The sequence below is a fragment of the Sinocyclocheilus grahami genome, unplaced genomic scaffold, assembly GCF_001515645.1.
Source record: "Sinocyclocheilus grahami isolate Dianchi unplaced genomic scaffold, SAMN03320097.WGS_v1.1 scaffold106.1, whole genome shotgun sequence".
Classification (NCBI taxonomy): Eukaryota; Metazoa; Chordata; class Actinopteri; order Cypriniformes; family Cyprinidae; genus Sinocyclocheilus; species Sinocyclocheilus grahami.
Genome location: NW_015505285.1, coordinates 1,637,469 through 1,648,125, shown reverse-complemented (window position 1 = coordinate 1,648,125; position 10,657 = coordinate 1,637,469). Strand labels below are relative to the sequence as shown.

Genomic DNA, 10,657 nt, shown 5'->3' with positions numbered 1-10,657 from the left:
TGCATTCAAAATCTACTTACAATGGGCCCTTGTAGCTTTACACTGAGTAATGATTGATTGCTTATACTGCAATTTGAATGTCTAAAAAGTTCAAATTTCAGCACCAAGATATCTATATATTCAAACAATATAATGAAAACTCGCACTTTTCCCCTGCAGTGCCAAACTGAAGAACCACAAGGAGGTGTGCATTAACCCAGAGACCAAATGGCTGCAACAGTACCTGAGGAATGCCATGAACAAGTAAGGAAACCCTCTTGACAAATAGGAGCAGAGAAATAGGAGAAACGGGATAGGAAATACAGGGCCACACACAATGTGTAATTTGTCTTACAGCCATGTTCTCACTATAAATGGCCTTACAGAGTCACTTTTATTTCACATAACCAAATTATATTTACTTATCCCAGATGAAATGGTGCACTGCGTCAAATATCAAAGGCCCATTGTAATAGTTTACGTAAAAGGGAAGGACCTTTAAGCATGGATGCATTTGGATTTTGTACAGGAAAGCAGCATCATAGGGGTCCGAAAGAGTTCCTCTTCAAGCTCTTTCTCACACATGTAAAGGGCTTGAATGATGTGCTTAGTCACACACCATAGCCTTGCATGCTGATGAGAACTATCCTGCCTGTATGTTTTCACTTCTATTGAGTGAAGTGTTCAAAACAGCTGCTTTATTTGGATTTTTAACAAAGATTAATGGCAGTGCCGTGTCAAACTCCATTACAAACCTCACTTATTTTCCATACCATAAATGCTCACCAAGGTGTAAACAAAGACTTAAACTGTGTCAAAGGGTCAGCGAGATAAAAACAGCTGGTCATACTCATAATTCACAAACCGACCAACAATTGACACATAAGCCAAAGGCAAAGCCCTGGAGAGCAGATCAGAACCTGATTCCCAAAGCTCAAGGGCCCTTGATACTTCAAATCTGCATTGATGAGTGATGCTGGTAACACTATCTACCAGTGTTTGCTGTTGGCCTTGGCTTGCTGTGAAGTAATTACTACCTGCTGTTCGCAGCCCAGACCCTCTCAAACTCCCACTGACCAGATTGAGATAGAGCAACAAATGCCAGGCCCTGATAAACTGCTGCTACTTCAAGAGTCAGCTAACCAAATTAGAGGAGATCCATGAAATGAAGATAAGAACTGATTACTTTAAATGATACAGATATGATGATGGTGGACACATTCTTTAAAGCTAATCTTGTCTCTGAAGAATGTTCTCATCCTCATTAAATTTTCAAGGATTTATATTATGCAGTGACATTCATTTGCGGGACTTTTAGGAATGTGTTACTCACGGGATTATGAGAAGGACAACAACTAACAGCTGCAAGTTCAGCAGACCGTTTGAGTGTGTGATGAATTATAATGTATGCCAGAAACCCAGAGTTTAAAAAGATTAATGAACATTTCTTAGAAAGCATTTATAGCATCAATACACATAACCAAAGCAGAGCCCAAAATTTTATTAAAATAATATTATTATCATCAACTATAAAGATTTTCTAAAAAAAAATGCAATAAATTATTTTCAATATTGAAATACAAATACAATATCATTTTAAATGTTAACTACATTTGACCTTGCTAAAATATTTATCAAAATCCAAAAATTAAATTTTAACCATATTGGGTTTTACTTTACATAGGAAAGAGTTTAATGATTTGTTTGTGTCAGTTGTAGCCAATTGAAAACAAATGGTTCACATGTGCTGACAAGACACCTATAATCTAATCTCTTTACTGAGAGCTACAAGGAAGAGTGAGATAACAACCTGGCAATCTGTTAAGACCTGTAGGAATGACGGGAACACAGATGCGGAAAAAGAATACTGAGGGTGATGAGAGATTGCAGTGTAATATCACTTACTAGAGAGAGGAGTGACTGAGAACTAACTGCTTGGCTGAGCTTGAATGCACAACTGTTCTGCTATTGTATGGCTGATGCTGACTATGGGGTTTCTATTGTACTGCATTCAAAATCTACTCACAATGGGCCCTTGTAGCTTTACACTTAGTAATGATTGATTGCTTATACTGCAATTTGAATGTCTAAAAAGTTCAAATTTCAGCACCAAGATTTCTATATATTCAAACAATATAATGAAAACTCGCACTTTTCCCCTGCAGTGCCAAACTGAAGAACTACAAGGAGGTGTGCATTAACCCAGAGACCAAATGGCTGCAACAGTTCCTGAGGAATGCCATGAACAAGTAAGGAAACCCTCTTGACAAATAGGAGCAGAGAAATAGGAGAAACGGGATAGGAAATACAGGGCCACACACAATGTGTAATTTGTCTTACAGCCATGTTCTCACTATAAATGGCCTTTACAAATACAAATTGCCTATAAAAAGTACTGAGATGTCTGTTACATTCTTGCCAGAAGCAGAATTTAGGTTTATTGTTCTAATCACTGTGGAGATTCAGGCTATTTAAAATGCCCTGCTTCTCTTAACAAGTCATAAACACATTTAAAACACTTAAATTCTTCAGCATTACAGTATGACTGTTTTCTCATTCTAATGTTTTGCTTCTCTTCATTGCAGAATGAAAAAAGCTCAACAACAGCAGAGCTAAGAAGTCTGCCAGATGACAAGAGAATCTGACAGCCCACCGTCACAGATATGTACCATATAGTCCTCTGGCATGCTTGCTGACCCAGCACTTAACCTGTCAAATATGCATCCCCAGTAAATGACTCGGCAAAAGACCACCAGACCATCGTCTCCACCCATGTAGTCTTCTCTGTTAGCACCAAGTGCAATTATATATGTATGACTGTGTTTTTTTTACGTATGATATGTATATACAATGTTTTCTTATATATCGTCTTAAAAACAGTAAAGAGATATTTTTGGAGTCGTGTTTGCTCCGTGTTTGTTGTGTTATGTTGGATTAGGCAGATCGGCATTGAGATAATGAGGCATTTTGGAGCAAACATTCAAAACTCTGAAATATTTTTAAATTTTAGATGTAACCGAATATGTGACTTCACATTGGCAGGACTGAAGTTCTGACAACTCATATGCATGCAAGTGCTTTGACACAAAAAGAAGGGCATTGATTTTCAACTATTTCATTACGTATTTTACTAGTTCATAACTTAGATATCAGTAACAGCATAAACTGCATGTAAACTTTATATGGCATATATGAAAGAAAAAAAAGAGTCACTTGTTTTCATTCTTGGAAAGGCAGGGTTACTTAGCCAAACAAACATGAACAATTTAGACCTCGTATAACCCAAACGGTTTCTGAATGACTTTGGGGAATGTAATTGGTTTTACTGGAAGGCATTTGTGCTCCGACAGAGTGTCTTTTGCAACATTCTGTAGATACCAAAACATCTGTGCTTGCAAATGTTAATTGACCGATCAGAGTGTGCGTAACGAGCTCGGTGTCACAACATAAATGTTTCTTCACGCTCAGCAGAATTAAGTCATGAACAGAGACATCAGAGACAGTTGAGCGTCAGTTAACAAAACAAAAGTAGAGGTTAGAGAATTTACTGCAAGTACTAATGAGCTAATTCATTCATTCAATGATGAAAACTAAATCATGGCAGGCATGATAATCTTTATAAAACAGCAGTGTTAGTGGAACATCTGAGGTAGACCTTGAGGCAGAACTAATCGACGTAATGACTACCTATATATAACAATGCACTTTATAACCCTTGTGACTTTTAAGGAAAAAAAGCAGATTCTGAATGACTTCCATTACGTAGTGAATAGTTCTAGTGCCTAATGTTTTCTTTGTTTAGACGTAGTTATGATTGTATTGCCAAATTTATTAAACATTTGTATCTTCAGCATCATATTTTATTATTTTGAGTGGGTTTATTTTATATTTTTCTGGAATATTTGACAACTATGTTTAAGAACAGTCAGATTATTAATTTAAACATCAACAGCAGCTGAATAACTGACATGTACATAAAAAATACATGTCAATAAATACATTTTAATGAAAAAAATCTAACAAACAATTTACAAATATCTGACTTTTGCAAAAAAATATTTAACCAGAAAATACATCTCAAAATCCCCCCAGTGAAAAATGTATCAACAATTTTGAACATCTAAGCATGTCTCGTGTTTCTCTTGGTCAACTGTTTTGTCTAGGAATACACATAATGTGAACACCAAACATATAGCAAAGTATGCCAATGCCTTGTACCTCTCCAAAGAAAATTTGTGTTATATTACTGCCATAACATTGAGCCGTTAAAAGAACCAGACCTCACAAACACAACCCTCAGGCACAAAATCTATAAGGAAACATAATGCCTCTACATACTCTGTGCCTCTACTGGAGTCTGTGTATAGGATGAGGGTTAGAGCCCCCTGCCAGTACAGTACATCTTGGAAAAATAAAATATCATGCACTCTTTGAAAAGGGCCATTTCAGAATGTGGTTAAAGCCATATTACTAATGAGTATTTTTCAACATTTAGAAAATGAAAAGAGACACAAAGCTTTTCTCACTTAAAATGCCCCAGTGCATTGATGCCAATAAATAAAACATTTCCAGGATTAAATGGAAAAGTAAAAGTAGCTATTTTATATATATTCCAGCAAATTGCCAATATTCCCAACACTGTCACATAAGTAACTGTAGCATATATGTCCTTCCATTTATTTTTCCCACTTAATGTGAAGATTACTTCTGTGTATATGGCAGCTTAAAGCATATCTGTTGTTCTTTCCTTTGTAAGTCTGTATATTGATTTGATGTAGTCCCTTACATGTTCATTTTGAAATAAATCATTATGAAGAATTCTGTATGACGTTTTACTAATGGATGCTTATGAACATCAGTCATGTCACCTGTGATTTGGTTCACACCAAGAGAAAAAAGGTCACCTGTCACTTATGTCTCCAACAATTAGAATCTGGATGTTAAATGAGGAAAAGGGAAATAAAGATTTGAAATGGGGGTCACGAATTGCAGAAAGACTAAAAATTCTCACCTTGATTTCACACAGCTCTTTTAAATAATCCTAGCAGCAATTTTAGGTTTACATGAGACACTGAATGGCTTTTCACCTGTCCAAACATCCACTGAGGTTTGGTGTAAAATAAAATATTTGCCTTGTACAGTTTATAAGCTGTCATATTCAATTTCCCTTAAAAACGGAAAAAGAAAACCAATAAAAACTGAACTGTACCCTTACTCTCAGAAGAAATAATCTCTTGCACAGCAGGGGAAATTCAGTCATATTACAACTTTGTATAGCTGTCAAAATCAATATTCAAAATAAATTAATATTGCTAGTCATAAAATCTGGTACAGATCTATTATGAAACGCGTATGCTCTGATATGGTGCAAAAAGAGATTAAATCAAGTTTATATTTGAGGTATTAACTCAAAACAGAAATACAACCGATAATTCTAATAGAATAGTATAAAAGTTCATACATCTGTCATATGCATAAAATGTATACCTCACATATAAGATTACATTTGTTTAATGCTTCTAATACTGACAAAACATACTTTTTAACATACAAATTATTAATCAAATTAAGATATAACAAATTTTTAAAAGACAAAGGGAATGCGTGACTAAACAATATAATGTATAAGTTCATGAAAACTTTAGAATGTTAAATAACCAAAAAAATAAGACTTTTTTTGTTTTGTTTTGTTTTTTTAAGTCAAAGATGTGGAACATAAGACAAAACAAGAAACATCACAGTTTCTTTTGTTATCATTATAGTAAAGAACCAGTTTCAGTTCAACATAACTTCTGACACCAATTTCAAAATACCACAAGCAGCTACTTGAAGGCTAATATAATGCTTCTAAAAGATCACACAAGTTGTATGAAGTCTCCAGAGGTGAGCTGATCAATTCAGCAGAGGATGAATTGAACGAAAAGTTTTAAATTAAAAATACTGAAACTCAAGGTTGCCCGAGCAACTGCATGTAAGAATAATACACCAAGCTACTTTGGATGAGCTTGGAAATTAGGACACTTACAGTTAAAATGGAGAAAATTGCTTTCTCAGACTTCATGATGAAATCAGGGGCAAAAATAAAGAGAAGTTCTTCACAGAAGCCAAAAGAATTATTAAACCAAAAGGAATGTCATTCTTTATTATGCATGTAAGATCATTCATCAAGAGGTCATTGGTAAACTTTGACACTATTTTATGTATAACAACCTTTTTTTTCAGATCCACAGTCTCAAATGACATTGTGTAAACCAGTTTGAGGATGCCACATTTTATAACCTGTCATCAACTATGTGGAATGAGATACAGTATTCAAAGAGGAAGCTACAAAGATATCATCAGACAGATCAGTGGTTTGTGTTGCTGTGACGACAGATAAGATGACATGAATTATGAGTGTCAGTTTATCTTCACCGCAGGGGATAAAGAATGCACTTCAAAATGAGATACCAACATTGTTCCTTATAAACACACACACACACACACAACACTTTAGTTTGGGGATCAATTCTCACTATTGCTTATTAGAAAGCATATTACTAGCATATTGGCTGTTTATTAGTACTTATAAAGCACACATTAATGCCTTATTCTGCATGACCATATTTTAGATTCCTTACACCATATCTAAACCTAAAAACTACCTTACTAAATATTCATAAGCGGCAAATAAGGAGTTTATTGAGACAAAAGTTGTAGTTAATTGTGAGAATTGATCCCCAAACTAAAGTGACCATTTATGGGTATTTATATGAATGGGTGTATATATTTGAAGTTTGAATTACACCCCTAGTAAAAAAAGTAATGTATTTAAAAGACATTTATTTCATACCAAGTACAGTTCAAATCTATTAACATATTTGCTGACATATCACTTAAGACCTGTCAAGACTGAAAATTATAATTAAACTTTATCTGGAGCGTTACTTGTGCACAATGCACATTTCTTAACATTAAGCCTAAAATGTGTTTTAATGTCACTATTGATGAGAATTGTATGATCTTTGAATATCCGACTTTAAATGCAAGATATTTCAAGTGTACCTAAAGTATACTTGCAATAGTTCTACTTTAATCAAAGCATAATCAAATATACTCAAGTATACTTCAGCATTACTTCCGCACAATTAAAGTGCACAAAATTAGTTGTTCCAATTGATCAGACTTTAGGTATACAAGTTCAGTATACTAAATTGCAGGGTTTTTATAAGTACATAAATATATAAATGTATTTGTAGTATATACTTAGCATTAAATAAATGTATTTCAGTATGTTTTAGTATATTTATTTTTCACTAGGGACCATAATGCAAACTCAATAATATTATTGTGTTCACTAATATTTATACCTCTTAAAAGACTGAAGATAAAAGTTAAAACCTCAGTTTACCTATTTAAAACTGCTGTTTTCCCCACTACACTTAATTTAATACTTGTTTAACACAGCAGTCAAATATGGGCCATTTTAGGATGGCAAACACACTGATTAATTCCCAAGAGAACACAGAATTATCAGTCACTCTGAACATAAATGAAAATTTGAATGCACAGAACAAAGTTTTGTAAAACAAACAGACCAAAAAAAGCTGTCAAAATGATTGCTTTTTGAACTGAAAAATTAAGTATAAAATGTGCATTATAGTCTATAATAATTTACACTTTATAGGAGTCAGCAACAGTTTGTCAAAATTCAAGTCGTCAAACCTGTTTTTACAATCTATATAGCAATACATTTCTGGAGAAAATACCACTGCACCAACCACCATTGAACTCACTGCCAGTTAATCAACAAATACTAACATGCATCATGTCTGAAATATTCGTTAAAAAGCTTTTACTGCCATCTAAACATTTGTACTCTATTTAGAGGAAGGAAATACATTACACAAGTTCAAAGAAACAAAAAAGTGTGTCTGGTTTATAAAGTGAAAACCATAAAAATTTAGCTCTGCTAATTTCCAGTTCCTGTAACTTATGACCTCACAAAACAAGCAGAAAATACTCTACAGTACAATATAACAGTAACAATCGACAATATAATGTTTTGTCAATATTACTACTAAAAGAAAGGTTGAGAGTATGCTCTGGAATAATTATAAACAAATCAGAAGCTATCATGCTAAAAATGATTCATACACTTCCCACATTCAGATCAGTGATAGTTCACAGTGGTTAATTCTCATAGGGTCTCTGCATCAACCCCTGCATTACATTTTGTCTAATCTTTCAAATTGCTTGAAACCCCCTCTAACTCGCTCCCCAGGGGACGAACAGCAAGGGCTACTGCACTTTCTCATCGCAATCTCTCTGAAGTTGTACGATGTGGCCTATGGCCATTTAACTTACTCCATCTCCTTGCCTTATTGCAAGCATGTGCTCAAAAACTTATACAAGTTTGTGTGACAAGCATTAAGTCACAATCCACCAGGGGATTGCGGCGCATTGGCAAGCACTCATTGTTTCTGTATCTGATGACCCTTTATGATACAGCATGCAAACGCTTTCCCTCAAAAGGGCAATAACGATTCCGGAATGGCTCCACTTTAAACTTTTCCTGATTGTACATATCTGAAAGACCAGTTAATGCCTTTAATTGTGCTCACAATGGACAGAACCCTACAGAGACATAAATCAATTCTAGAAAGAAATAATTCTGCTGAATTTCTCGAGGGAAGAGCAACAATTGAACAGTGTTCTTGTACATAATAACATCTGCAGAGTTCCTTCAAAATGTGACAAAAACAGCCCCCTGTAGTTGATTTAACTATGTCTTTCATGTGTTAATGGAGGTTATTAGATTTAATGCCACACATTTTCATAGTAAAGCTAAGAGTCCGAGGGATTATAGACTTCTAGGCTTCAACAAGGGTGAACGCAGAGGTTGGGCAAGAGGTCTGAGCAGCAGACAAAGTAATGCACAGCCAGATTCTTTTGGAGTGACTCAGGCTCTGATGGAGGCTCCCCATCCTCCAACTATGTGAAATCCCTCTTTCAGATGGCTGGTGTTCTTTTTGATCACAGATATTCACAAGACAATAGACTCAATTTCATGTGGTGAAGTGATCAATAGAAAATCATTTCTCTGGGGCTAACGAGGGGTGACGGGGGCCCGTTTTTGCTTCCCCGCCACACCTTAAGCTAAGAACATAATGTTGAGGAAGCCACATTGAAGTAAGCAATAATTCTCTATAACTCATTCATTCATAGTACTTCAAAACTAGCAGTAACACAGAATACAATCTAAAGATATCATGACTCAAAATCTCGAGAGGCCCCTTGCAACACTGAGGATAGTGAGGCCTTAGGTGACTAAAGCACTTAACTGAGCAATGCTGGTCTTATGTGATTTTTTAAACATTATCCGAGGGAGTTTTTAACTAATTTGAATCAGGCAATGTTTCTATTCCAAAGTCATGTTTGCCTGTGTGACTGTATATTATGCTTGGTCCCAATCATAACACTTTACAAGAAGGATAAATTCGTTAACATTGGTTAATGCATTATAGATATCACAAACTAGCAATGAACAATATTCACAGCATTTATTAATGTATGAAGATATCATGACTCAAAATCTCGAGAGGCCCCTTGCAACACTGAGGATAGTGAGGCCTTAGGTGACTAAAGCACTTAACTGAGCAATGCTGGTCTTATGTGATTTTTTAAACATTATCCGAGGGAGTTTTTAACTAATTTGAATCAGGCAAAGATTCTATTCCAAAGTCATGTTTGCCTGTGTGACTGTATATTATGCTTGGTCCCAATCATAACACTTTACAAGAAGGATAAATTCGTTAACATTGGTTAATGCATTATAGATATCACAAACTAGCAATGAACAATATTCACAGCATTTATTAATGTATTAAAACGTTTGGGGGGTCAGTAAGATTTGTTAACGTTTTTTTAAAGTAGTCTTTTATGCTCACCAAGGCTGCATTTATGTGATCAGTAAAAACTGAAATATTGTGAAATATTATAACTTTTTAAATAACTGTTTCCTTTTTGAATATATTTTAGAATGTATTTTTATCTTTGAGCTGAATTATCTGACTTTAGTGATGGTTCTGATCTGTTTTGGTTTAGTTTTCTGTGTCCCCTTTCTCCTGCCTTGTTTGTTTCCATGGTTTTTGATCAATTAGCTCCACACCTGTTTCTGTTTCTCCCTGATTACGTTCCCAGTATTTAAAACCTGTGTTCTCCATTATTCCCTTGTCTGCTATTGAGTTGATTCCCCAATGTGCGACGTGAGTGTCTGTCTGCCCTGTATTTCCCCAAAGCGAAGATTAAAAGACAATATTTTGAGTTTACTCCTGTGTCTCCTCGTTCCACCTCCGTAGCCGTTACGTAACAGAATATCAGACCCTCAAAGTGAGTAAGATTAGCGGTGTTTTTCTTTCTTTTTTTTTTGTTTCTCCCATCTCCCGGAATGGCAATCCCTGCCGTTCAACTCCTGTGCCTGGAGCAACAGGGCCGTTCTCTGGAGGACCATACCAGGGACTTTGTAGATCTGGCGTGCCTTACACACTTCCCGGATCGCTCGCTCTGCATATTCTATCGCACCAGCCTGAGTGAGCGGTGTAAGGCACGCCTACCAGCGAACGGTCCCAAGGAGGATTTCGCCGCTTTCGTGGAGTGGGTGCTGGAGAGAAATGGACTGTATTTCTCCGTCTGCCCC

At 35.5% G+C, this 10,657-nt stretch overlaps 1 protein-coding gene across 2 annotated transcripts in view; it reads left to right on the top strand.

Annotated features, from left to right (window-relative positions):
- The window catches only part of LOC107588617 (stromal cell-derived factor 1-like), a 7,134-nt gene extending 2,337 nt beyond the window's left edge, over positions 1 to 4,797 (top strand). The window contains exons 3-4 of one of the 2 annotated variants that reach the window (XM_016276774.1): positions 2,145 to 2,228; positions 2,565 to 4,797. In XM_016276774.1, coding sequence (XP_016132260.1) covers positions 2,145 to 2,228; positions 2,565 to 2,595 — 115 coding nt within the window. In that variant the 3' untranslated portion in view covers positions 2,596 to 4,797. Of the gene's footprint in view, positions 1 to 159; positions 244 to 2,144; positions 2,229 to 2,564 lie in introns of both variants that reach the window. The other variant, XM_016276773.1, reaches the window with a different exon arrangement.
- Positions 4,798 to 10,657: the final 5,860 nt, after the last annotated feature.